The sequence below is a fragment of the Monodelphis domestica genome, chromosome X, assembly GCF_027887165.1.
Source record: "Monodelphis domestica isolate mMonDom1 chromosome X, mMonDom1.pri, whole genome shotgun sequence".
Lineage (NCBI taxonomy): Eukaryota > Metazoa > Chordata > Mammalia > Didelphimorphia > Didelphidae > Monodelphis > Monodelphis domestica.
In genome coordinates this window covers 71,888,195-71,915,999 of record NC_077235.1, presented here as the reverse complement: position 1 = coordinate 71,915,999, position 27,805 = coordinate 71,888,195, and the positions used below count along the sequence as shown (strand labels likewise).

At 47.2% G+C, this 27,805-nt stretch overlaps 1 protein-coding gene across 1 annotated transcript; it reads right to left on the bottom strand.

Annotated features, from left to right (window-relative positions):
- Positions 1–1,435: 1,435 nt before the first annotated feature.
- On the bottom strand, positions 1,436–24,936 carry LOC103094772 (homeobox protein CDX-4-like). Its single transcript, XM_007507100.3, has 4 exons — positions 24,670–24,936; positions 20,636–21,132; positions 9,921–10,063; positions 1,436–4,576 (listed from the first exon to the last, which is right to left on the bottom strand). The coding sequence occupies exons 2-4, from the start codon at positions 21,036–21,038 to the stop codon at positions 4,436–4,438; spliced, it is 687 nt and encodes a 228-aa protein (XP_007507162.1). The 5' UTR covers positions 21,039–21,132; positions 24,670–24,936; the 3' UTR covers positions 1,436–4,435.
- Positions 24,937–27,805: the final 2,869 nt, after the last annotated feature.

Genomic DNA, 27,805 nt, shown 5'->3' with positions numbered 1-27,805 from the left:
TGGAAAGCATTCTCTACCTTAAGCCCTTCAGAATTGTCCTGGATTACTGGTTGCTAAAAATAGCTAAATTTTTCTCAGCTGATCACTAGGTAATATTGCTGTTCCCGGGCCTACAGTCATTTTCAGTGAAGTAGCTCTTACTATTTCTTCTAGCAGGGCTTTATTGGTGATATGTAGAACTATTGCTGATTCACTGGGGTTTATTTTGCAGCCCGTTTTTTACTTTGCTGAAGCTAGCAATTGTTTGACCTGGTTTTTTAGTTGTATCTCTAGGATTTTCATCTCACGTGCAAAAAGAGATCGTTTTCTTTGCTCATTCCTCGTTCTGATATATATTGCCCATTTCGTTTTCTTCTTTTAGTGCTGCTAACATTTCTAGTATGGCATGAAATACCAGTGGTGCTAAGAACGGGCACCCCTGCTTCACTCCTGACCTTATTGGGAAGGCTTCTAGCTTGTCCCCATGATGCTTGCTGGTGGGTTTAGGCAGCTGGTTTTTTATTTGAAGGGCCTGGGCTTGCAAGCGCTTTCAAGTGGAGCTCCTGGGCTCCTTTCCTTTCCGGACAGGCTGACTAGAAGAGTAGGTAAGATGCATGTCCCGCCTGGATTGCCTTATCAGCTAGTGTTCTGGCAGAGATGGAGATGGAGACTAGGCAACAAGCACTATGCCGCGATGGATTGGGAGCGAGTGGGATAGCCAACTCAAAGACAGTGTCCTGGGCTTCTTTGTGCTCCTGGCCCTGGCCTGTTTTAAGTGTTTGTTAATGATCTGGATTAGGACTCATCAAATGTGCTGAGGAGACAAGATGGGGAAGGCCAGCAGGCAGTGAATGACAGCGGCAGGATCCTGACAAGCTGGAGCCTCGGAGTTGAATCTGAGGAGATGAAATTCGATAGGGATCAATGTAAAGTCTTGCACTTGGGCACAGGAAATTTCAATATGAAATTAAACTCCAAGGGCCAAATATAGAGGCTCTGCAGGCTGGCAGGAACTTTCACTATGCGATTTACGTGAGCCCCAAGCACCGCTCTCAGATAATCCGCCCAGCTCTAAACTCCGAGTGCTTAGGAGGATCCTACGTGGGCTCTCTTGTTGCCAGGCTCTTCTTTCTTCCTCCCTCCCCCTCCTCAGTTATGTGGCTGGGCTGGCCGAGTAAACAGGAGCCTCAGAGGCCCCTGCAGGCTCCTGGGCACCCAACCAAAGGGCTGAAAAGAGATCGCCTGACTAAAAACTGTTTCAGCCCGGCTCGGCGATCTCCTTTAGGCTTTCATTTACATAGAATAGAAGTTCAAAGAAATAGGTGTTGGTCCAGCACCGCCGCCCCGCCCCGCCCCGCCCCCAATGGGAAGTGATTGTGGTGTTCAAACAAAATCTGCCATTAACGTAGGAAGCCGGAAACCCCCCCCAAAAAAATGCCTCAGCATTAGCGTGGACTTCGTGGAAAAGGCGGAGTTATTTATTGAAAGAAGGCTTTTGCGTTTCCCCATACCCGTCGGAAAGGACTCGGGGCTCGCGAGAACAATACAAACATCGTGTAAAGCACCACGACATCCAAGTCTTCCTTTGCCGCGTTCCCAGACCTCTGCTGGACCACTGGGCGGCTACATGGCTTCCAACCTCCCTTCCCCACCGCCTACACGAACCCTTCACTTGTCCCCCAGCTGCTAGTGCCCCCGCCCGCCCCATCCCTGACAAAGAACCCTGTGAATACTCTGTATAACCGGCTCCCATTCCCCACGGTGCCTGTTCGTGGGCGATTCGTGGGTTGGCCTTCCCTCCCTCCCCTCTGCTGGCCAGCACCTTCCGCCACCCCTTCCCAACATCAGCTTGCCATAGCTCGCCCTGGATGTGCAGACTTGGTACCACGTAAGCTTCTTGAGGGCAGGGACGTGCCTTTGGCTTTCCCGCCACTTGAAGCTCTCGCGTCTGGCCCGAAGGGTGGCTCCACAGATGCTGGGCTTGGAAACCGCACCCTACACCATCGCACCGAACGAACGCAGGCTGGCAGAACGGTAGAGCTAGAAGGAATCCGAGAACCCTCCCTCTGGGATTCCTTCAGCTACTAACTAAGGCGCTCTTCCCTGCTGGCAATCCTGTGCAGTGACTCGAATGAGTCTGTTCTCCCCAGTACAATTATGCTCGCTGACGTCGGGGGGGGGTTCGTTTTGTCTCGAGATCTGCAGTGTCTAGCTCTGTGCTTGAGCACTCTAGACATTTACAGAAATGGATTTCATGGGTTTTTTAGCCTTGGTATTTCCCCGATTTTCCCCTGTACACCTTCCCATCTTGGAGTAGATCTTTCATGAATGCTGGTTGAATGAATGAATGCAGGAACCCAGAACCCAAAGATGAGAGGGGTCTTGGAAACTGGCTGCTCCAACTTCTCCTCATTCTACAGAATTGCCAAAGTGAGAACTCTGTGGGATGACTTGCCATGGCTGAGATCATGTGGCCACTAAGTCAGGGAGCAAGGTCTTGAATTTGAGCCTCCTGATTTGTGGCCCAGAGACCAGAGGCTAGAATTGAAGGCTGGATTCATTCATTCATTCATTCTTCCTTCCTTCCTTGGCCAGCTCAACCTTTTCTCTCACCTCATTATTTGTTTTTGTTTTTTCCTTACTGCCTTTAGAATGGAGGTGATCCAAAGACAGCCTCCATGAAGAGGAAGGTCAAGACTTGGGCATTTTTAGAAGAGGTTTTGGAGAAGGCAAAGACCTTCTGCCTACAACTACTTCTACTTTTACCCTACAATCCAACCAAAGAGGGCCAAGGTCTGCAGTGACCAGGAATCGTGGTGCCATGTATCCATCTTGAGATTCTTATGAACTAGATGACCTTGGGCAAACCACTTTCCCTCTCTGTTTTCTAGTATTTTCTTTTGTAACAAGAAGGGGTTGGATTTGATGGCCTCTGAGACCCCTTCCAGCTCTAGATTGAGGATGCTACATGTGACCTTGGACAAGTCATTTCCTCTCCTTGGGTCCCAGTTTCCTCCTTTGTAAAAGGAGGAGTTTGGATTTGTTAGCCTCCAGGATCCCTCTCAGTTCTAAAAGGCAGCTTGAAGAGACACAGAGGTTGGAACACTGGACTTCAAGATGGTGAGACCAGAGTTTGAATTTTGCCTCAGATAATTGCTAGCTGTGGGACCTTGAGCAAATCCTTGAGGCTTACTCAGTTTGTTCATCTGTAAAATGGAGATAATAACAGTACCTACCTCAGACTTATTGTAAGAATCAACTGAAATGACATGTGTAAAGTGCTTTGCATACTTTAAAACGCTATATAAATGCTAGTTATTATTATTAGATCTAGGATCTTAGGTGTGACCCAGAGCAAGTCACTTCTCCTCCCTGGACCCCAGTTTCCCCTTCTGTTGAAGGAGTGGTATCATATGGTCACTGAGGTTCCTTCTCTAGAATATTAGTCTTTTAATCCTTCATTCAATGACACAAATTTGTTTTTTTAATACCTTACCTTCTGTCTTCGAATTGATACTGAGAATTGGCTCCAAGGCAGAAGACAAGTAAAAGCAAGGCACTTGGGGTTAAATGACTTGCTCAGAGTCACACAGCTAGGATACAAGTATTCTTAAAGCATCCACTATAGGCCAGGCACTCACACATTGGCAACCTTTTGGAAATGTATCTCCAGCTATCAGCTCTTCTTCTCCCCACCACCTCAAGCCAAGGCTTTTCTTCTTGAAAATAAATATCTTCTATTCCTTCTCCCAGGTCTCTTCTGTATTCCATTCAGGGCTTTCATCATTATTTTTTGCTCTTCTGACATTAGAAAACAATGAGAAAAGAGGAGACTAGGAAGGGATTAAGCATTTATATAGCATCTACTGTTTGCCAAGCACTGTGCTATATCTGTAGTGCTTTAAAAACACCTATCTTCATTCTTAAAATCAATGGTGTGTATTGGTTCCAAGAGAGAGGAGCAGTAAGGGCTAGGCAATGGGGGTTAAGTGACTTGCCCAGGGTCATACAGCTAGGAAGTGTCTGAGGTCCTATTTGAACCCAGAACCTCCCATCTCTAGGCCTGGCTTGTAAGTCACTGAGCCACCTCGCTGGCCCTAAATGCAGTGCTTTTATTAATGTCATCTCATTTTATCCTCACAACAACCCTATTGGGATCAGTGTTATTATTATCCCCATTTTACAGATAGAAACTGAGGTACAATGATTTGCCCTGGGTCACACAGCTGGTACAAGTCTGAGTGAATTTGAACTCGGGTCTTCCTGACTCCAGGATCAGTGCTCTATCTTCTGCATCATCAGCTACCTCAGTGAGATTAATGGGAATGGGAAGGGCTTCTCCCCTATAATCCAGCCCCTGTCTTTCACCTTACTGAGAACTCACTACCTCCCTTATGCTCCAACTACAAGGTGAGCCCTCAAAGATGAGAGGTGACCAGATTGGGGGATAGGGGGATCATTTGAGGGCTAGTCCTTGAGAAGGGCCAGCCAAGCCTGAATTCCATGCTAAGGAGTCTTGGTTGTTATCAGCAGGAAGGGATTTCCTGCTCATTTGTTTTTTCTCTTTGGCTCTACGGTTCTGGAACCAGATCTTCACCTGTAAGAGAAACATAAAAAGAAATCATAACGAGGATTAATGGACAGCTCTGTAGCCTTGCTTTATGTCCCATTGTTCCTAAGAGCAGTACCAGGAGGCAGATATTTCAAGTGCCCGCCTGCCCATTTTATAGCCGAAGAGATGGAGCAACTTACCCATAACCACCCAGGAGTCAAGAGAAGAGGGGATAATATTGCAGTATCCACTATGTAAGCAGAAGGCCCATAATGCCATAATATTTAGAATTGAGAGGGACCTCAGAACATATCTACTCCAAACTCCTCACTTTACAGAGGGGGAAATTGAGGCTAAAGAGCATAATCTGTCCAACATCATATGGAATCTAGAACCTACTGTTAAAGATATGGTAAATAAATGAGGATCTGGAAAAGGACGGGGTAAAATTAAAGAGTCAGAACAAGTCGTTACAGATTGACCTCAGTTCCTTTTTGACAGGGTTCTTAGACCTACAGGGTAAGAGAATGACCTTGACTTTAGCACATTATTTGACCAAGTCTCTCTTGGAGGGAAGGTGGGAAGATGCAGGCAAGGTTATTTATTATATGCATTTAGGTAGATTTGGAACCAGTCAAATGGCTAGAATAAAAGGTGGTGGTTGTTGTTCACTCTTCATTACTGAAGACATCACAGGGTGATGTCTAGACTCACACATGAATTGGATTTCGGCGGGGCAGAGTCACACAGAATCATCAGCCTCATTCTCTCTTCCCCACTCATCCAGTCTAGTGGCAAGACAAAAACCAGAACTACTGGCAATGGCCCCTGGATGCAGTGGATGACCTTGGTGTCTTTGATGTGCCTGCTTCAGCTGCCTTCATGGCCACTGGAACCAATTGTTCCCATCCACCCATTCTGCCAGGGGAAGTCTTCCCATGTTCTAAATCCCCAACAAGCCTGTGGTCTCCACCTGGTTTAGCCCATCTGCCAAGATGATTTACCAGAGCGTGGCCACTGTCCTTGAAACAGTTTCTTGGAGCCACAGGTGAGAGCTGGGTGGCAGGTGGACCCCAAAGGAAGATGAACAGCCCTGAAAAGGGCTCGGCAAGACCTCACACCAGAGGTGCTAGTCTCCTTGAACACCATACACCCCACTGCAAAGATAATCACTCAATGTCACCTTGGAAGGAGGTCCAGAGGAGTGTTTTAGGGATCTGTGCTGGGCTCTATTCTCCCTTGTACTTTTATTGAGGACTTGAATAAACCTATAGATGGTGTGCTTTGGGAAGAATGCTCAAAGGGATGAGGGTAACACTGGATGACAGCATCAGCATCAACTGGACTAAAGCTAATGGGAAAAGCCACCCCCAACAACTTATAACTGGGTCCAGAAGAAAAAAAATAACCATCACCCGTTCAAGATAGGGAAACTTCATGGTTAGATAGTAGTTTGTCTGGAAAAGATTCAGTGGTCTAGATGGACCATAAGCTCAATAGGAGTTACCAATGTGATATGGTAGTACTCAAAGCTAAGAGGATCCAGAGTCACCTTCCTCCAGACTTCTCCCAGAGAGGCACAGGATTGTTGGATTGATGTGACCAAAAGAGTAAGACAGAAGCTCTCTCCATCCCCAACCCAACCCCTCCTTGAAAGCTGGTCAGGTTTCACAATTTTGGGTAGAGGAAGCAGCAAAATGTCAAACGCAGGTCCCCTTTTATAAATAGGTAGGCTGAGGCCCAATATTGATGACTAAAGAAGTAACAACTTAAAATTCTTAAAAACTTTTAGCTCTGAGGATTAATTATAATTTTATGGGTTACTCCCAAATCCACTACCTTTGGGACTCACTGATCCTCTACGGGATTTCTGGGGATAGCAATAATTCAAAGAAAAATAACAAAAAAAACCCAAAAGGAAGTCAAATACTTCTACAAGAAAATGAAACCTTTGGAAAAGTCTAAAGGCCTAAAGGTCTAAAAGGTCCAGTTTTCTGTATCCTAAAGCCCAATAAAAGCTCAGCAATTTGGGTTTTTGAAACTGACCTTCTATGGTTCTTCTCTGTAGGGATAATCTTAATTCCAAGCACCCATATAGGTTGGAGAACAAATTTTTCTAAGGCACTCCAGTTTCTAATGTGCTTGTCTAAAGGACCTTCCACTTCTGGTTCTTTATGCTCTAAGGCAGTGATGGTAAACCTTTTAGAGACTGCATGCCATACCATATCTTCCCCAGACCTCCTGCTGTGCCTCAGTTCCTCCACTGAGTTTGCAACCCTGCCCCTTACCACAGACAGGGGAGGGAGAAAGCGCTCCCACTGCGCTACTGGGCAGGGGGATGAGTGAAGTAAAAAAATGTCATCAGGCACCATGGAGAGGAGGGGAACAGCTCCACACAAGTCCCTCTGCCTTTTTAGTAACCAACTCTGGAGGGTGGAGGGGGCAGGAGGATGGCATGCATGCCCACAGAGAGCACTCTGCATGCCACTTTGGCACATGTGCCATAGGTTCACCATCACTGCTCTAAGGGCTCTCCCATCTCTAACCTCTGTTCTACTGCTCCTCACAGCTCTGACATTTGGTGCCCTAACAACCTTACCAGCTCTGACATTCTGTGTTCTATGGCTCCTCCAAGGTCTGGCATTCATCTCTTCTAAGACCCCTTTCTTAGGTCTTCTAAAATCATTTGTAATTCTTTTTCAGTCATTCTCTAATATGGACAACTCTTTGTGTCCCTATTGGGGGTTTTCCTGGCAAAAATACTACTGTGGCTTGCCATTTCCTTTTCCAACTCATTTTACAGATGAAGAAACTGGGGACTATTAACAGACTTAAGTGACTTTTCCAGGGTCATACAACTAGTAAGTTTCTTATGCCAGATTTGAACTCAGGAAGAGTTGTCTTCCCAATTCCAGTCCAGGCAGTCTGTCTACTTTAGAACCTAGGTTCCTGAAATCTTCCATTCCCTTTTCTAAGTCCTCTCTCAGCTCTGATATTCTCAGCTCTGTCCTTTTGTGTTCTCCAGATTCTTCTAGTCCTATTCTCCTTAACCTAAGAGCTTTCCCTCATCTTCCATTCTCTGCTTTACATTCCCTCTCTGTCCATTATATGTTCTAACGTCTTTCCTGCTTTGACATTCTGTGTTCTCAGGAGTTTTGAGGTTGTTTTCTGATGTAACATTTTAGTTTCTACTCCCCCTCTCCCCCCTGGCATTCTCTGTTTTTTTGTGGTGCTGGTTTTCTGGAATTCTTTCCATGTCTAAGATTTTATGGTAGAACGTTCCTCCAAGCCGAACCCTTTTGTTTTCCATTACCCAAAGTCCTTTTCAGCATGATCCTCTTCCTGTGGCCTATTAGGAGCCATGTTTGAAATTGAATATGTACTCTTCCTGGCCTGTGCCCTCATTTTCTCAGCATTGGTTATTTCTCATGGGGTGATAAAGGAAGGAACAAAGAGCTCAAGTTAGGTAGACTGGCCAAGATCAGCTTTCAGGCCCCAGACTGGCATAACCACGGATATCATTGTGCATTTTGTGCTGTGGGGTGTGTGGGGACTAAGGAGGACCTGGAAGCTCAGGGGGCCAGAGGGTCGACATTAGAGGCCCCCTCAAGACATGCACAGTGACACAGTCAAGCTTTCCTTAAGGAAGGAATTGGAAAAGGTAGTGGTGGGCAGAACCAGCCTCTCTTGGCAGGAAAATCCTGTCACACTGAGTCAAGGGTACCTCAGACCTTTGCCAGATCATGAATAGCACCTTGAACCTTTTCACTGTATGGGATGATGGGAAAAATTCTCAGAACTTTTCCCTTTTAAGCAAGAATCCCAGGAAGGTAGAATGGGAAAGGATTCCTGCTCAGATAGGTAAAAATTATTTGTTACTGCATTGCTCTGCCTTCTAGGATCCACTAGTGCCCCCATTCCCTTTTCCTGGTGTCTCCAGGATCAATCAACCGATCATTTGACTAACATTTCTTAATCTCCCACTAGGTATGGGCACAGTCCTACTGGGTACTGTTCTGGGCTCTGAGGATTCAAGCACAAAGAATTAAACTACTCTTCCAGAGCTTCCATGGGGAGGATTCAACTGACCAGAGCCATGACCCAGAGCACAAACATGAGGTGATATGGCTGCTAGAGGTCATAGTCTGTAGCTCACAAACAAGGTTAAGCCAGCTGTTTGGCACAGGCCTCCAATTCTGACTTCCACAGCCTGGTAAACTTAAAGCAGATGGGGTAACTTGTCAGAGGGCCAGCTCAAATAATATACTTTGCCTCCTTCCCTAGTTTCATTCCTGATAATACTTGTTTCTCTCTCTCCCTCCCTCCTTTTTAGAAATGCTTATATTCTGTCTTATTGGTTCTCAGACAGAAAAGCAGCAAAGGCTAGGCAATCAGAGTTAAGCAATTTGCCCAGGATCACACAGTTAGGAAGTATCTGAGGCTGGATTTGAACCCAGGATCTACTGTCTCCAGGCTTGACTCTTTGTCGGAGCCACCTATATACCACTTCCTTTGTTCTCTTTTTTAAAAATAGTTTTTTTTTTCGTAGAAACAGCAAGATAAAGAAGATCTGTAAAGTTCATCTCTGTCTTCTCTGGACCTCTATCAAGGACCATATTTAAACCTAGTTGAGAATCTATTCTTTTTTATCCTTTCTAGGAAGGAAACTTTTAAAAGAATATATCCTTGAGTACTTAATTAATCTATTAGGAATACAGAATCCTACCTCTAGAGCTGTGAGGACTCTCTGGTATCCCTTTCATTTTATGAATAGAAATAGGCCCAATAGAGATGAACTAGCAAGTCCAAAATCACATAGGTGGCAGATGGCAGCACCAGGGTTTCAGCTCAGGATTTCTGACTTCAGGACCAGCAGACACGAAGACTGCTATTAACCTCACTGCCTCACCCATCTTCTGCTAATTCCCCAGGATGAGGCCCAGTATACTCTGCTCACCCATCTTCTGCTAATTCCCCAGGATGAGGCCCAGTATACTCTGCTCACCCATCTTCTGCTAATTCCCCAGGATGAGGCCCAGTATACTCTGCTCACCCATCTTCTGCTAATTCCCCAGGATGAGGCCCAGTATACTCTGCTCACCCATCTTCTGCTAATTCCCCAGGATGAGGCCCAGTATACTCTGCTCACCCATCTTCTGCTAATTCCCCAGGATGAGGCCCAGTATACTCTGCTCACCCATCTTCTGCTAATTCCCCAGGATGAGGCCCAGTATACTCTGCTCACCCATCTTCTGCTAATTCCCCAGGATGAGGCCCAGTATACTCTGCTCACACATCTTCTGCTAATTCCCCAGGATGAGGCCCAGTATACTCTGCTCACACATCTTCTGCTAATTCCCCAGGATGAGGCCCAGTATACTCTGCTCACCTGTCTCTCTGAAAGGTTCAGAGAGGATGCCAGTTCCAGCCGCCTTGGTGAGGAGATGTATCTAGCAAAGTAAAATTCTTTCTCCAGCTCCAGTCTCTGATGGTCTGTATAAACCATCCGGTATTTCTCTTTCCTCGTTTTCCCTGTTTGGAAGAGAAGGCACACTTGGGTTGGAGGCAGACTATTGAAGGAACCAACTTGCTGTGTAACTATACTAACCTGTACCAGAGCAGAAATGCCCCATGGCAGATAGGTGGCACAGTGGACAGAATGCTGCTCTTGGAGTTCAAAAGACCCTTCACCTCTTGCCTTAGACACTCTGGGCAGGTCACTTAACCTCTGCCTTTGTTCTTTCACTTATAAAGTGGGAATAACTGTGGCATCTCCCTCCTAGGGAGAGATTCTCGTGAGGACCAAAAGAACTCACATATGTTAACATGTATACAGATGTTAGTCATGATGATGATCATTCCCAACCAAAAGACACCCACTGATGGAAAATCCTTCCTCCCAAAGCCGTTCATCGCTCTTTGAGCCAACTCTAATGAAGGAATTCAAAGATTTGGAGCTGCAATGTGGAGGCAGACTTTCTGGTGCTGCCTGAAACAAGTGAAAATGTAATTGGGAAATATTTGAGGAAATCCCTCTTAAAAGACAACGAAACAGAAAATGATGTTATGTGCTTTGAGAAGTCAATATACAGCCACAGAGATCCTTATGTATGGGGGTCTTTGGTGGCCCCTGTTTTTATTTGAGTTTGATTCCACTCATGTAGTTTACTCTCCCCTACTCTGTCCCATTTTACAGATGAAAAGACTGAGATCCAGAGAGGTGAAACCAGTTGTTCAAAGGTCACATTGGTTGTAAATGGCAGGGCTGGGGTTTCAGTTTAGGTCTACTCACTCCAAACCCCATGCTCCTTTGCTCTGTTTTGAGCCCAACTGCAATTTTCTCCTCTTGTTTCTAGGTTTGTTCTCTGGGGTCAAACAAGTCAAGTTTAAAGCCCCTAGTGTCTTTCTTCAGCTGATGCCACTAAAGCAGGGTTTCCAGCCCCCTCACTGACGGTTCTCCCCTCTCCAACTAGGTACCGTCTCCCCCCACCCCCCCACAATGTGCCTAGATCTGAACATATTGTTCTAGAACCTAGATATGGCCTGAATGGGGCTGAGGAGAAGGGACTAGCACCTCCTTAATTCCAGGCCAGGAAGGAGATGGTTATGGCTGGAGACAGTTATTCCTAGCATCATAGAGTGTGTTTGTGTTACTAGAGGTACCTCCTACTAGAACGGAATCTCCTAGGGACTGTCTTATCTCAACTCTGCATCTCTCAGTACAAACACAGTGAGGGCTTAACAGTAATAAGAAGAACTAAGAGCTTTTATAGTTTGCAAGGCACCTTAAAATATCTCATTTGCTACTCTCAACTCTGGGAATGACTATTATTATCATTATTATTTATTATTATTATAACCATTTTACAGATAGTGAAACAGAGTCTGAGAGAGGTTAAGTGACTTGTCCAGGGTCACACAGCCAGTAGGTGTCTAAGGCAGAGCTGTAACTCAGATCCCTCTGACCTCAAGTCAAGCACCCTATTCAAGGAATCACTTGGCTACAGATTTATTGACACTTTGCCCCCAAATTCAACTGGTGAGTTTCTTCCATAGTCACTGATTCATCCACCAGGTCTGGAGATTTGCCTCCAGGCAATGGACTAAGAGCCCTCTTAAATCACTTGCCCTTTTAGGTTTTTGGTTTCTTTATCTGTTAAATAAGAAGATTCTACAGTTTGACGCCTAAAGTCCTTAATCCCATAAATCTTTGCTTGAGGGAGAGAGGGGTTCTAATATGAGGTGTCTCCTTGTTTGAGGACAAAATGAACCTAGCATTGTCTGATGCTCAGCCTGGCACTCAAGTCCTCTGCCATCTGGCCAATCTTCTCTTCCACTGAGGCTAAGAAAAAGACAATCAACTAACTAGTATTACCTGAGTGCCTGATATGGATGAGCCAGACACCATGCTAAGTGCTAGAGATACACATAAAGACAAAAAATCGTCCTTGCTTTCAAGGAGCTCACAGCATAATGGTGGAAAGACTGGGAAAGGGCCGTGGGATTTTAGGTGGGACTTGAAGGAAGGCAGGAGGCAGATATGAGGAGGGAAAACATCCCAGGCACAGAGGACAGCCAGAGAGAATGTTGGGAGCTGAGAGATGGAGTGTCTTATGTGAGGAACGGCAGGGAGACCAATTTCCCCAGATGGAAAACTATGTGAGGCAGTTGTGTGTGTGTGTGGGGGGGGGGAGGAGTTGGGAGGAGGTGACGGAGAGGAATGAATGTAAAAAGACTGGAAAGGCAGGAGAAGGCCAGGTTAGGAAAGGCTTTAAATATCAGAGGACTTCAGATTGATCATGGAGGCAATAGGGAGCAACTGGAGTTTATTGAGGGTGGGTGGGTGAAATGTCAGATCTCTGCTTTTTAGTCTAGTCATTTTCAGTTGTGTCTGACTCTTAGTGACCCCATTTGAGGTTTTCTTGACAGAGATACTGGAATGGTTTGTCATTTCCTTCTCCAGCTCATTTACAGATGAGGAAACTGAGGCAAATGGAGTAAAGTGACTTGCCCAGCGTCACACAGCTAGGAAGCGTCTGAGAACAGCTCTGAACTCAGATCCTCCTTACTCTAGGCCCTGCACTCTAACCATTGTACCACCTAACTACTTTAGAAAGATCAAATTTGACAGCTAAGTGGAGGAAGGACTAGAATGGAGAGGGACTTGTGGCAAGTAGATCCACCAACAGGCTCTTGCATTAGTCCAATAGTGGTGGGGCAGCTAGGTTGCTCAATGGTTAGAGTGTGAAACCTCAAGTTTCAAGGCCCTAGGTTCAAATCTGGCCTCAGACACTTTCTAGCTGTGTGACTCTGGGCAAGTCATTTGACTTCAATCGCCTAGCCCTTAGTGCTCTTCTGCCATGGAACCAATACTTAGAATGGATTCTAAAGCAGAAGATTAGGATTTAAAATGAAAAAAAAAAAGGTCCAACAGTAGTGAATGGTTACAGCAGGGTGATGGCAGTGTCAGGAGAGAAGAGTTGCATATAGGAGATGTTACAACACGTTTTGACAACAGTTTGGATACAGGACTACGAGAGAGCAAGGAGTTGAGGGAGACACACTTAGGTTGTGAATTTGGGTGACTGAGAGGATGGTGGTACCCTGGAGAGTAGTCACAGGAAAATTGGGAAGAGGGAAGGACTTAGGGGAAGGGCTGATAATAAGTTTAGCATTAGACGTGATGAGTTTAAGATCCAGTCGGAGATGGCCAATGGGTAGTTGGAGACGTGAGGCTGGAGATTAGGGCTGGGAATTATCGTCAGCTAACTGAATCATGGGAGCTGGAGAAATCAAATGAAATTGTATGAAGGAAGAAGAGTGTCCAGGACAGAGCCTTGGGGGATACTCGTGGCTTGTGGGTATGGGCTAAAAAAAGACCAAGAAGAACCAGTAGGAGAGGTAGGAGGAGAACCAGGAGGGTGTCCCAGAAAGCTAGAGAGAAGAGAGTTTCAGAACACAGGGCAAAAGGCTGCAGTAGAGAGGCCAAAAAGGACAAGGACTGAGAAGCCACCATAAAGGCAGTTTCAGTTGAAAGAGAATATGGGAAGCTAGATGCCAAAAATGGACTAAGAGGATGCGAGTAAAAGGAAAGAAAGCACCTGCTGTAGATGAGCTCCAGCAACTGAGTCACAGAAGCAAGGAGGAGATGTGGGGCAATCAGCACTTACCGGGGATGGAAGTTTCAGGAGAGGGACTTTTTAAGGATGGAGGAGCAGGGATGCAGCCAACGGACAGGGGGAGACTGAATATCAATGAGTGGGGATGGCAGAAAGGAGCCGATGGGATGGAATGGAAAGAGAGCAAGAGAGAAAAGAAAGAAGCACTTAGAGAGGAAGAAAGGCGGAGAGAGCCCACTTTCCCTTGCCCCTCCCCCAAAGCCCCAATTATTACCTCATCTCAGGTACTAATCCCAGGGGCAATTGTTTGTCTCAAGGGAGATAAGCCCATCTCTGCCCTGGCCAACCTTCCTTCGATGGCCAAGTAGATTGAAATGCCGACTAGTAAACTATGGCAAAACAAGTTCTTCTGGAAACCCCGAGCTGCAGGTCCCGCCACCGACTGACCCTTTGGGAGCATCTCTGCTTTGGGAACGTACGAGGCTTTTTAGTGTCTCATCACGGGGGCTGCTTTCTGCCTCCTTCCTGGCCAAAGTCTCTTTTCTGTTTTCCTTCATCCTACGTTGAATCTCTTAGTCCAGGAAGAGCGGACCAAATCCACCTCTCAGTCCCTCCTCGTCAAGGTGATGGCTCTGTAATGGTGCTTATGCTGTGAGACTACACTAATATCTTGGGGTTTGCGAATTGCTTTTCCCTTTCTCTTTTTTCCTTTTTGTTTCCCTACCGTTGGGTAGGGGCTGTGGGAGGGATATATTCAGAAATGAAGATAATGTAAAAGGAAAAGATAAATCACTAGAGGCAGCTAGCACTGCACCTGGAGTCTAGAAGACCTGAGTTCAAATCCCACCTCAAAAATTTTCCAGCTGTATGACCCTGGGCAGGTGAGGAACCTCATTTTTCAGTTGAAGAAAGTGAGGATGGCAGTAATAGCACTTATGTACCAGGATTGCTATGAGAATTGAATGGGATCACTTTGTAAAATCGTGCCTGCCGCATGGAAGGCGTTTAACAAATGTTGGCTATTATAATAAACATAACAATAAAGTGGCTTCCTGAACTCTGGGGCAGAAACTCCACGCAGGTCCAGGGACTTTCCAGATCATCCTTTCCCATCATTCTCCCCCTCTCCCTTCGAGCGGCCAGCCCATTTCTTAGTCTAAAATACCAAAGGATCATGCCGGAGGGCTTTTTACTAAGCAAATTCTCAGATACCCTCAGGTCAGACTTTACCTACTGAAAACTGAGGATGCCGCATGCCCGAATGGGGCTGTTCACTCACTTGTGGACTGGAAAAGACCTCAGAGGTCAGACAGCGTAATGCTCTCCTTTTACACAGGAGGAAACTGAGGCCCAGGGACTTGCTCCAGCTCACAGCTAGGATCTATGGTCTAGAGTTACAAATGACCTCAGAGGCCATTTAGTTTAGTCTCATTTTACAGAGAGAGAAACTGAGGCCAGGGGAGAGGGAGTGATTTGCCCAAGCTCACCCAGCTCACCCGTTTCCGAGGAGATCTTCTGGACTCTTAAGAAAAGATTTAGTACGATCTCCTTGTTTTACAGAGGGATGAGCTGAGGCCCAGGCAGGGGAAGTGATTTGTCCAAGGTCACACAGGTAACAGTGACTTATGGCTTGAAATCCCGTATTCTGTCCATTCCACCAGGCTCCTGAGGGATAAGCAGCTGGCTCCCTCCTAAGCGCCCAGGCGTAAACACCTGAACTCTTGCTCCCTAAACCATCACTCTCCCTCCCCCCTTCCTCGGGGTGACGCCTCCCTTTCTCTCAATTCTTTGGATGGCCAGGCGCTAGACTAGAACAGAGGAGGCCAAAGAGCCCTGGCCTCCGTCTCAAGCCGCACTTCCAGAGACCATAAAGCACAGCGCTGCCCTCCCCTTCCCTCCAGCAGTTTCTTTGCGGGGGACAATTAAGGCCAGACCAGGCTTCGTTATTTGCTGTGAAAATCCTCACCCTTTGTGGAAAGCCAGCTTTCCCTTTGTGAGGGACCGCAGACCAGAACAGTTTGCATATCAAAGGCGGCTACACTGGAAGCTGGCGAGAGAGAAGTGTTCAAAGGGTTAGGTGCCCCCTGGGACAGAGATGATCTCGGAACCCAAGACTCTGGGGAAGGATCTCTGGCCTCACGCCTATCCAACAAGGCTGCAATAAGCCTCAAGGCAGAGCTCCTCCAAGGGCCAAAGATTCAGGGGCCAGAAGGGTCCCCAGAAATCACTGAGTTCCACCCTCTCATTTTTCAGATGGGGAAACTGAGGCCCAAAGAAGGAAGCGATTTGCCCAAAGTCACATGTAAGATCCTAGCTCTAGAGCTAGGAAGAGACTCCAGAAGCCCACCAATCGAGATTCATCCTCTCATTTCACAGAGGAGGAAACTGAGGCCCAGAGTTGCATAGACATTCACCCTCCCAGGGTCTTAGTTTCCTCCTTTATTAAATGAGAGGGTTGAACTCAATAGCTTCTGGAGTCTTTCTAGCTCTACAGCTAGGATCCTACTTGTGATTTTGGGCAAGTCACTTCCTCCTCTTGGGCTCCAGTTTCCCCTTCTGAAAAATGAATGGCCTCTGAAGTCCCTTCCAACCCTAAGCCTAGGATCCTAAGGCCTCCAGTCCATCTTTCTCATTACCCTTCACTTCCCTTCCCCAAACCCTTAACTTCTGTGTCTTCGTTCCAAGGTAGAGGAGCAGCAAGGGCTAGGCAATGGGGGTGAAATGACTTGCCCAGGGTCACCCAGCTGGGAAGTGTCTGGGGTCAGATTGGAACCCAGGACCTCCTGTCTCTTAATCCCTTGAGCCACCTAACTGCCCCCGCCCTTCGCTTTTAAAGTGGCTGCTTGATACTCTTACTGAGCCAGGCCCATTTGCACAGACTGGGGAGTTAAACAGGTGAGGCAAGTCTTTCTGGGAACTGAGACCCAAGAAAAGATTTCTTGGGCCTGAGTGCTTCAGGGGTTGCTGTCTATGGGGATCAAAGTTGCTGGATGATTGCTTAACTCCTTACTTGACACTGCCTGTGAGGGCACGGCCTTCAGTAGGTGGTGAAAGGGGTTTGGCATCAGGCAATCCAGCGCAGGTGCAAACCAGCTGTTCCATCCCCCGCCTACGGGGAGGGAGGAGCCAGGTATTCCTGAGGCTTTGGTTCCTCGGCCCCTTTGGTACCTCTGTGCCTGCCCCCTTTCCTCCTTGCTATTTGGGTTCCAATTCTGCTTATAGCATAGACTAGCTGTGTGACCTTAGGTAAGTCACTTCCCTTGCCTTGGACAAGACAAATTCCCTAAGATCCCTCTGAGCTCTGCCATCGTCCTGTGTTCTAAGGTGTCTTCCAGCTCCTGCTTCCTAAGTTCCCCTTCTTCCTTGAAGGCACAGTGCAAACACCACCTTCCTGAAGCCTTTCCAGATTCCCTCATCTGCTGGTGCCCTTCCTCTCTCCCTGGGGGTCTTACATATGTGTGTGCATAGATGGATGGATGAATATGTATGTGTACACCTGTTAATTTTCCCCTCTCCTTCAGAGTCAAAGCTATTTCATCCCTTGTACTCATATCCCCAATACCAGGCACAATTCAGGGTATACAGGAGGGGCTTAATGAATGCTAGTTCTCTAAGGTTTCTGTGTCTATATCAATGGATTCTTTCTTCTGGTTATTCAATCATTTCAGTCATGTCTGACTCTTCATGACCCTATTTGGGGCTTTTCTTTGGAGAGATGCTGGAGTAGTTTACCATTTTCTTCTCCAGCTCATTCTATAGATAGGGAAACTGAGGCAAACAGAGCTAAGTGACTTGTTCAGAATCACACAACTAGAAAGTGTCTGAGGCCAGATTTGAATTCAGGAAGAGGAGCCTTCCTGACTCCAGATCTGGGGCTCTGTCCTCTGCAGCGCCCATCTAGCAGCCCTGTAATTCTTTCGCATGTGCCTAAACTCCCTGGATATTTTTCTGTGTGCAATCCTGTCCTCCGCACTTTCCGAGAGCAGACAGAATCCAGAGGACTCTCCTTCATTCCTCCATGCAAGGCAGAAGACAAGGCCTGGGTTTCCTAGAAGTTTCTCCTGGAAGACCAGTCCTCTGATCATGCTCAAGGCTATTATCTGAAGTTTTGCAGCCACTTATCTCAGGTGGTTAGAACCCTGAGCCCAGGAGAACAAGTTGTGGACTCAGTCCTAAAATGAATCAATGAGCTTTGTCCTCTTGGTGTATTGATGGCTTGGAGTGAGGAGACCTGGGAACCAGTCCTAGTTGGGAAACTTACTAGTCTCAATTTCTTCATCTGTAAAATGGGAATAATAATATTGGCACTACCCATTTGGGAAGAAGAAAGTATATACATGGCAAGCATCAAGGGCTATACAGTCCCATGACTAGATAGTATTCTCTCAGCTTTAGCACCAGAGACCAGTCTTTCTAGAAATTCAGACCAAAGAAATGATGGCTTCCCATTTCTACCCTTTATCTCTCTAGGACTTCAGCTTCTTCTTCAATAGCCCCAACAATGGCTGTCTGCTGAGTGAGCCTATCTACTGTGACAGTGCCACATGGTTAAGGTCATACATGTCTCCCTACACAGACCACAGGGAAGGAAAGAAACTTCGCATGACAGAGATAGTACTGAGCTTGCAATGGGAAGCCCTGGGCTGCAGTATCAACATCCCAATTCCCAGCTGCACATCTTGTGTGATGACTTCCCTTCTTGGGGCCTCAATTTTCTTATTTCGAATGGGGGAATAACGAAAATTATTAGGGTTCAAAATTCATTTGGAATTGACCCGCAATTTTCTTAGTATAGAGCTGAATTCCTAGAGCTGGAGACCAATATCTGTTATGTTGGAGTCCTGGAGAGGTGCCCAGGGACAGAGGGGCATGATTGGAATTAGCTCTAACTTGTTTTTTAGCAAGATTAGAAAAGGAACAGCTCAGAGCAATTATGGAGTAGAGTGCACTAAAGAAATATTAGCCAGCTCTGCTTTGGGGATTTCTGTGGCCCTAAAGTTATTGAGCTTTCTTTCAGGTATGCAGTGTAGAAGCATTGGTTGACTTACTAGATCTAGCTATTGTAGATATCACTGACATATCTCGTATAAGGATGTGTGGTGATGTATCACTAAGCTTTCTCCTTTAAAGTCTCCTATTGGTGCCTAATTGGGAGAAAGAGACACAATTCTCTCCATGTCTTAGATGGGTACAACCTTTGATGGGATCATGCATGCTTAAAAGGCTCTCATTGTAGACCTAGTGATGGACTGGGTGTCTGATATCTGAGCATCAGCCAGCCAGTTTCCAAGAGGCTCAACCATCCATTTGGCTTCTGGGTGGGGGTTAGGGTCAAGGTGCTGATCCTTCTGGCCAGGGAAACTCTTGAATGCCACTGGCTAAGCAACAAAGTGTTGTTGGTTTGTTGTTATTGTTGTTGTTTTGTTTGTTTGGGGATTTAAAATTTTTTTTCACTTTCTGTCTTAGTAACAACTCTAGGACAGAAAGGCAAGGGCTAGGCAATCAGAGTTAAGTGAAACCAGATTTGAACCAGGTCCTTCTGACTCCAGGCCTGGAGCTCTATCCACTGTGCCACCTAGCTGTCCCCCCAAAGGGGTTTTTAATCTGTGTAAGTGGAGAGGAGTACCTTCCTCTTCTCTTCTTCTCCCCACCTCATCTCATGGAAATACAGATCTAGGACAAATTGGTGTAGCTCAAGGTCACGAAATAAGACCGCCATCTTCTTTCCTCGTGATAAGGAATATGGGGCAGGTTGAAGGGTAAGAGGAATACTAACTAGTTTGGGATTCAAGACATATGGGTTGAGTGTATCCTCTGCCAGTCATTAACTAAGTGACTTTGTACAGATCCATTCCTCTTTCTGGACCTGTTTAATCCCCAAGGATCCTTCCAGTTCCGACCTTCTATGAATATAAATAACCTCCTTGTTGCAACTGATCTCAATGAATCTTGCCATGGTTTCCCAAAAGAAGCAAAGCTGGCTGAAGCCCTTCTACACTCTCCTCCACCTTTTCCTTCTCTATTCTCTTCCAGAGAAGGTATCTGGTTGACTTACTCTTTGTATTTTCAGGGGGAGCAGGGAAGGTTTCTGCCCTATCACTAAAAAAAGAAAAGAACCAAAATCTGGGGCCTGGATTCAATAATCTCCAAGGTTCTGGCTAGCTCTGGGTTTCATTCCCTTCTTGAATGCCAGTATCAGGACAATGTGACCCGTGCTGGGAGCTAACTGTCCTGCCCTCCTCCTCTCCCCACCAGGCCACCAGGAATTTGATGCTGGGCCAACAAAAGATGGAAACCCGATAGGGGTGGATAGGGAGAGGGTGACAGGCTGTTCTCCTGCACTGGACAAAAAGCCTGCGAATACCCACAGGCAGGCAGGGGTGGTAACAATTTGTACAAGTCCATGGAGATACCAGGGCTCTCTCTTGCCTTGGTTTTCTTAACTACAGAGGGAAACAGTCCTTGATAAAGTCCATTTCTTGGACTATCCAGATGGCAGGGGGAGGGAGAGAGCTGTGTGAAGGCCAAAGCTCCCCGACCTTGTGATTATCCCCTTGTCTCTGGAGGCAATCTGCTCTAAGGGAGAGAATCAGGAGAAGTCCATTGAAATCCCAGCTCTCCTGCTTACTACCTGGGAAATCCTGGGGAAGTCCCTTCCCCTCCAGGGGCTCCAGTTTCCTTTTCTGTAAAACTAGGGAATTGAATTCAATGGCCCTTGAGGTCCATTCTAGCTCTAGACCTAGGAGCTTATGGATGACCCTGAGGGGTCCCTTCTCCAGTCTGAGCCTCAGTTTTTACCTCTGTAAAATGAAGGAGTTGGCCTAAATGATTTCTAAGGTCCCTTCCAGATTACTCTTCCCTTTCTATGCCTCAGTTTCCACTTCTGTAAAATAAGGGTGCTTGAAGGGACCTTTGAGACAAGCTTAAGCCCTACATGCCTGGGTTGGTTGGGCAATAAGGAAGGGAGAGGGTATGTAGCACTTACCTGTGTATCCCATGGTCTTTTGCATCCACGCATAGGTGTGGTGACCATTTCTGCTGCAGGAATGGGGCTCCGTGTCCTTGGGAGAGTACTCTTTGGGGGCCCTGGGAAGGGCGAGCAGGCTGCTGGAGTCAGGGGTGTGAGGCGTCTTGCCTGGTGAAGCTTTCCCCCCATGATCTGAGGATGCTTCAGCGGGGGGCACCCAGCCCTCAAACCACTGCCTATGGGCATCCAGGCTGGTCACTTGATGGTATCCATGGTATCCCATGTAGTACGCATAGGCTGAGCCTGGCCCAAAGTTGTGGTTCTGGAGGTGGCTGTAGGGGCCTCTGCTGCCCCCACTGTGGGTGCCGTACCGAAGAGAACCTGGATACATGTCGAAGTCCTTTTGGCAAAGATAATTCATGGACCCGGTGCGCTGAGGTCTGCTTAGGCCATCCCACCGGGGGCCTAGTCAAGCTTGTTTTCTCTCTATCTTCAGCTTCTTGATGCAGCAGGCCCTAAAAAGAAAGGTGGAGTCCTCAGGCCTCCGGCCGGCTCAAAACCCGTACCCCCTAGTGCCTCGGAGCCTGCTTCTTTCTATCTGAAGCGTGTCTCTGCTCTCAACCAAAGATTGCCCGTCTGCTTTGCCCAGTTCTGAAGGATTCCCTTGCTTGGGTCGGGCCCAGGGATGAGCCTTATCACATCAGTCCCATCCCAACACTTTGGCCCCGAGGGTAACAGATGGGAGATTCCCTTCAGATTTCTTGTTAGGGCACCCGGCATGGGGAGGCCCAATGGAGGAGGGAGGCTGGTTGTTTTATTGGGGCTCCTGGGAGGTGGAGGGGTGACCTGAGCTAAATGAAACAATTAGCTCCACCAAAGGGAATCCTTCTCCAGAAGCTTGACTCAGGAGAGCTACCCAATGGGGTGCTGGAAAGAGAAATCAAATATTAAGAAATAAAGGACCTAAATCACATCTCATCACTGACCCCAGGGTGATCTTGGGCCCCTTTCTGGGAGTCCCTTTTCCCCTCTATAAAACGAGGGTGTTGGCAATAATAACAGCTAGCATTACATAGTACTTTAAAGTTGGCAAAGGGTTTTACACATATTACCTCATTTTATCCCCTCCACAACCCTCAGAAATAGGTGCTATTATTATGCCTACTTTACAGAGGAGGAAACTGAGTCAGATAGAGGCTAAGTGCCTTACCCAGGTTTACAGATTAAGTGTTTGAATCTGGTTTTGAACTCAGGTCTCACTGACTCCACCTCTCTGCCCACTGGGCCCCCCAGCTTCCTCTTGGTAGCAGATGATGTCTAAGACTTCTCCCAGCTAAAGAGTCTACACTCTTCCTTCCCAAATGAGTCCATTTGTTTTCTATTCAATTCAGCAAACATTTACTAAGTCCCTACTGTGTGCTGACAGGGCTCTGTGTCTCATACCAGAAATACAAAGATAAAAAGTAACATTAGCTGAGCAGATGGAAGGGGGAGCTGGTAGAACATGATAGAGACAGATAGACAAGCAAGCAGGCAGAGACTCTCAGAGAGAGAGACAGAGAGAGAGAGAGACAGAGAGAAAGAAAGAAAGAAAGAAAGAAAGAGAGAGAGAGAGAGAGAGAGAGAGAGAGAGAGAGAGAAAGAGAAAGAGAAAGAGAAAGAGAAAGAGAAAAAAGAAAGAAAAAGAAAGAAAAAAGGAGGGAGGGAGGAAGGGAGAGAAGGAAAGAAGGAAGGAAAGAAGGAAGAAAGAAAGGGAGGGAGGAAGAAAGAAAGAAAGGGAGGGAGGAAGAAAGGGAGGGAGGAAGAAAAATATATTGAGAACAAAATTCCATAAGAAATAAAAGACCAAAAGAGGGGAAAGAGATAAAGAGGGAGATAAGTGTTATTCACTTAATTATTAATTATTTTTGTTAAGTCTGTTAATTAAATTAGTTTTGAACTAGTTGATTAGTTATTAAAAACTGCATGTAACTCAAGTTCTGAGTATGGTTCACTTTTTTCTCTTCTGGGTGCGCTCGAATGTTTGGGTTTGGCCAGGATTTCTGTGTTCATAATCTAAAAAGGAAACCCTAACATGGCAAAATAAATATACATCTCTGCAAGTAAAGGCACAAATCAGATTGTGCATGTAAAATGCCGTGTTAGATTCAAAGTCCTGTGTAAAAAGTGAGCTGCTATTAGATGATGAGGACAGCAAGGGGAAGAATTTCAGGAAAGAGTGATTTTCAAGGATGGCTTCAGGGAAGGCTTCCCAGAGGACGCAGCAATTAACTGAACTGAGGCAGGAAGGAAAGAAAAGATTTCGATGATTGGAGATGGGGGAGAAAGGAGTCTATTCTAGGCATGGAGGATCATGTGACCCTCCTCAATGAGAGTTGAGAGAGGGCAGACAGAGAGTAAATCATTTCAGTGGGCTTGGTGCTACCTGGGAGGCTGAGGCTGGTGAATAGCTTGGGGGGGGGGCGGTGTCAAACTGGCTTGTGTCAGAAATAAAGAAGGCCAGAGTTGGGGGGGGGTGTCACTCGTAGGATCAGCTGTGATTGGCTACTGTCCCACCGACCTGGGTAAGCCCGGGAGACCCAGCTTCAAAAATAAAAGAATGAACAAGAGAAGAAAACCTTCCAAGGGGAACTGTCATCCAGGGCTAGTTGGTTTTAGTTGGTTTAGGGCAGGAACTGACTTTCCTACCCCTGGGCTAGTGATTGAGAAGTGAAGAGAGGCAGTAGGACTCAGGGCAAGTCAACATTTCCCAGAGCCTCAGTTTCCTCACCTGTAAAATGAGGGGGGTTGGACTAGCGGGCCTCCAAGGTTCTTCTTCTGTTCTGCCACTTTCTATTCAAATATCTCTTCCTGCTAGGTCTTCTGCATGAGTCTACCTATTCCCCGCGCCTGTTAACAAGTTCTTTACCCTGTGGCTGCCCTGCTGCACTGGTCAGCGTACTCCCTTGCCTGGGGAGTTCTGTATTGTTCTAATGCCCAGGTAGCTTTGCCCTTCCTGATTCTGCCAATCTTTGTCCCACAGCTAGGCACCCCCCCCCTTTCTGTCACTGTCTGTCTCACTCCCTCTGTGTGTGTATGTGTCTCTCTCCCTGTCTGTCCGTCTGTCTCTCTCTTTCTCTTTGTCTCTCTATGTCTATCTCTCTGTCTCTCTCTCCCTCTGTCTGTGTGTCTCTTTTTCTCTGTCTGTCTCTCTGTGTTTCTCTCTCCGTCTGTCTGTGTGTCTCTCTCCCTGTTTGTCTCTTTTTCTGTCTGTCTCTCTGTCTATGTCTTTCTGTCTGTCTCTCTGTTTCTCTCTCCCTCTGTGTGTCTCTCTCCCTGTCTGTCTGTCTGTCTCTTTTCTCTGTCTCTTTTCTCTGTCTGTCTCTCTCTGTCTGTGTGTCTCTCTCTGTCTGTGTGTGTCTCTCTGTCTGTCTGTATCTCTCTGTCTCTCTTTTTCTCTGTCTATGTCTGTTTCTCTCTCTCTCTGTCTCTTTTTTTCTCTGTCTATGTCTGTTTCTCTCTCTTTGTCTGTCTCTCTGTGTGTCTCTCCCTCCCTCTGCCTGTGTGTGTCTCTCTCCCTGTCTGTCTGTCTCTTTTTCTCTGTCTGTCTCTGTTTGTGTGTGTGTGTGTCTCTGTCTTTGTGTGTCTTTCTCCCTGTCTGTCTGTATCTCTCTGTCTGTCTTTCTCTCTATGTCTGTCTGTCTGTCTCTCTCGTTGGTGTTGTGTGTGGGGTTGGGGATCAGGGTTGGGTGGGGGAGGAATTCCAAAGAAACAAGCCATACCTTCTCTATGGGGCTCCCTTCTTAAGTCCCTGCTGCTTTGCCTCTGGGGCTATTTAAACTCCCTGCTTAGGGGAGAACCGTTTTTGGCCAGAGACTTTGGGAACCGGCTCCCAGCCAGTTGCTAAGGGCGAGCCCCGAGGCCCAGCAACAGCAGCTGGGGTGAGGTGCCTGAGAAGCTGATGGTGGGTTCTCTTGCCCTCTGGGCAGCGAAAGAGGCCGGGAGGGAAGGGCTTGGGTGGGCGTGCTGCTCCCCTGAGAGCTACCACTGGTGGGGAGAAAGGGGGTGCTCACCTGTTCTCTGTTCCAGAACGCTGCTGCCTGAATTCAGGGCTGCTGGGAATCAGAATGCTAGAGCTGGAAGAGACCTGAGAACAGAGAATATCTGAGCTGGAAGGGACCTTGGAACACTAAATGTCAGAGCTGGGAGGGTCCTTAGATTATAGAATGTTAGAACTGGGAGGGACTTTAGAACAGAGAGTGCCAGAGTTGGGAGGGTCCTTAGATTATAAAATGGCAAAGCTCGAAAGAACTCCAAGTGCCAGAGCCAGGAGGGTCCCCAGAGAATGAATGCCAGAGATGGTACAGACCTTGGCAAAACTGGGAGGGTCCCAAGACCAGTGCTGAAAAGGACTTTGGAAGCCCGAATGCTGGAGCTCCACTAGGGTCCTCCACATATAAATGGGCAGAGCTGGGAGGGTCCTCTGAACCCTGGGTGTCAGAGCCGGGAGGAAATTTGCCCTTGAGATAGAAATCTTTCTGATTAGGGAGCAGCTTATTGCTGGTGAGTGAGAGAGCGGCCCCACTGGGAGTGGAACTCCAACCAAATATATTCCTGATTCCCGAGGTATGATCTGTGATCTAGTCTTCTGATCTAATTAATACCAGCCTCCTCCCCTCCCCCTCCCCAGTATCTAGCCTGTGGCAGAAGATGGGGTGTGTGTATTTGGGGCGAAGGCAGTCCACCTGACCTTGGGGCGAGGCCCTCCCTGAGCTTTTTAAGTAACAAACGAATACAAGCAAAATGTCTCTTCTCATTCGGCAGCACCTGGGAACCTGGGCGCCAAGAGAGCGAAGTCCCCAGCCCGATGCTGCAGCAAAAACGGCCTCCTCCTGGGTTCAATTAGTCCTGGAGACTGAGTAAGACTGAAGAGCTCAGACAGCTTCTGTCCTCACACTCATTCCCCAAGGTGATACCCCCAGGCATTCCTCCCATTTTACAGATGAACAAACAGTTGGACTTCCTTTTCAGGGGTTCACACATTGGGTGGGGATAAGGAGTGATGGACGCTGTTGAGATGTCAGAGTGGGAGATAGAGGAAAGGAGGGAGAGGGAGACACATTCTAGCTGTCTATACCAGAGATAGGCTGGTTTCTGGTTGCCTGAGATCCCAGTTCCCTGGTTCCTATTCCTCCCTCCTCAAACATAGGTTCTTTTTTGGCTCTCTTATCTTGTTCTCCCCCTCTTCCTCCCCCCCCCCCCAGTCTCTCTGGGCTATTGAATTTACAGAAGGGTCGCAGGAGTTAGAACTTGAGGCTGGGGAGACCTTAAAGCAAAAATAAATGAACCCCAGCTCCTGCTTGCAATCAGAGGAGTTTCAAGTCGAACCCAGTAAAATGTGGTGGCTACCAAGGCTTGGGGGAAGTTCACAGGTGTGGATTTTTTATTGTATAGCTGCCTTGGTGGCACAGGGGATATAGACAACAAGACTTGTGTTCAAATCTTACCTCAGACAGCCATTAGCACATAGTATGGCTTTCATTTCTTTTTTAACCCCTTCCGTTCCATCTTAGAATCAATATTGTGTATCAGTTCCAAGGCAAAAGAATGGGAAGTGCTAGGCAATTGGCGTTAAGTGACTTGCCCAGGGTCACCCAGCTAGGAAGTATCTGTGGTCAAATTTGTCTTTAGGCCTGGCTGTCAATCCACTGAGTCACCCAGTTGCCTGCTACAGCTTTCATTTCTAAGACTATCTCACGTCTTCCCCACCCCAGGGAGTCATCTCTGGTAACAATGTCCAAAAGAGAAGAGGAAAAATGGTGTAGCTTCCCACCTCAGTAAAGGAGGGAGGAGGGAGGTCTCAACTCTTCTTTTTGGCCAAACTTGCCTTCCTTCTAATTACATGATGTTTAGTTTTAACTTTTAGTTCCATTTACACTGATTTCCCCATTGGGTATGCTGGGTTACAGAATTCTGGCATGGTAGTGGTCTTTGCTAATCCTTCTCTCACCCACGCTGCTCAAGTCTAAGTGACAGAGGCCACCTAGCTCTTCAGCAGGGGCAGCTCCCGAAGAAGAGTTAATCCATTAATCCGTTAATGGAGAGAGGAAAAGAGGAATACACAAGTCCTAGAGCAAGTGTCAGATGGCCACTGCTGGGATTCAAAGCAGGATTCTCCAACCAAGTTTGAGGAGGGTGGAGTCTTGTCCCACTTTGAGTGAGAGGTCCAGAAAGGGACAGTGCCCCGCCCCACCCCAGCCCTTGGTCAACTGCTCCTTTTATAGCCTCACTAGAGTAAGAAGGAAGTGGCCAGGAAGGAAGCATCCGTTGGTCCAACTCACGGGTTGTCTCGGGGACTTGTCCATCCCCCAGGGGAACCCCAATCCTGGGCTGCTGGCCTTAGGGCCAACCTCTCGTTAGACCTGTATCCCAAGGCTTGGCTCTGGACTGTTGGGAAAACAAGTCCCAAGCCAGGAAGGGCTCCAGAATGACGAGGGCCATACACACGAGTACATAAGACATGCCTAGAGATGAGTTTGTGTAGACACATTCATTCCCAAGTGTGCAGATATCTGTAGAGAGGAAGAGGGGAAGATGGGCAAACCCAGAGACAGACCCGGAGAAGGAACTAGGAAGGCAGCTCCAGAACGGTATGTGCATAAACAAGGCCAGATATGTAAAACAACTATTGCACCAAGATTGGAGGCAGGAGAGAGAACAACCCGACCATCCATCATCATTTCAGTCAGTCACCGCTCACCTCCTGGCCAGGTGCCACTAAGTCTATCTGTGGCCCCAGCGCAGGCAGCCATTAACTCTTCACTTTCCCAAGGGAGTGTGCACACTGGAAGGATTTCCAGACTAGCACCTTCCTCACTCACTCTTACACGCCCCCACACACACATCAGACTCTCACCAGCCATTCCGGAGGGACAGAGTGAAAGTCTTATCACTACCTCCATTTTCCAGATGAAGAAACTGAGGTCCATAGATGGGAACCGACTCTCCCCAGGAGGTCCCACAGCTACTAAGTGCTTGCTCCATGCAGCCTACCACCCACCCTGGCCATCCTCCTGCCATCCCTCCTACCTCAGGCTCTCCAGAGCCCAAGGGCCAGTACTTAACCCACTTACCTTTGATATTCCCCTCAGGGCTAAGTGGTCCTCATTGACTCCAGCTAAGCCCAAGCTTCCCCTCTCATCCATAGTT

Excerpts from the sequence above, each read along its gene's own strand:
- LOC103094772 (XM_007507100.3), bottom strand. The coding sequence starts at position 21,038 with ATGAATTATCTTTGCCAAAAGGACTTCGACATGTATCCAGGTTCTCTT. Across the intron at positions 10,064-20,635 it reads AAAGACCATGGGATACACAG|GGAAAACGAGGAAAGAGAAA; the intron begins GTAAGTGCTACA and ends TCTTCCAAACAG. Across the intron at positions 4,577-9,920 it reads TGAACCTTTCAGAGAGACAG|GTGAAGATCTGGTTCCAGAA; the intron begins GTGAGCAGAGTA and ends TTTCTCTTACAG.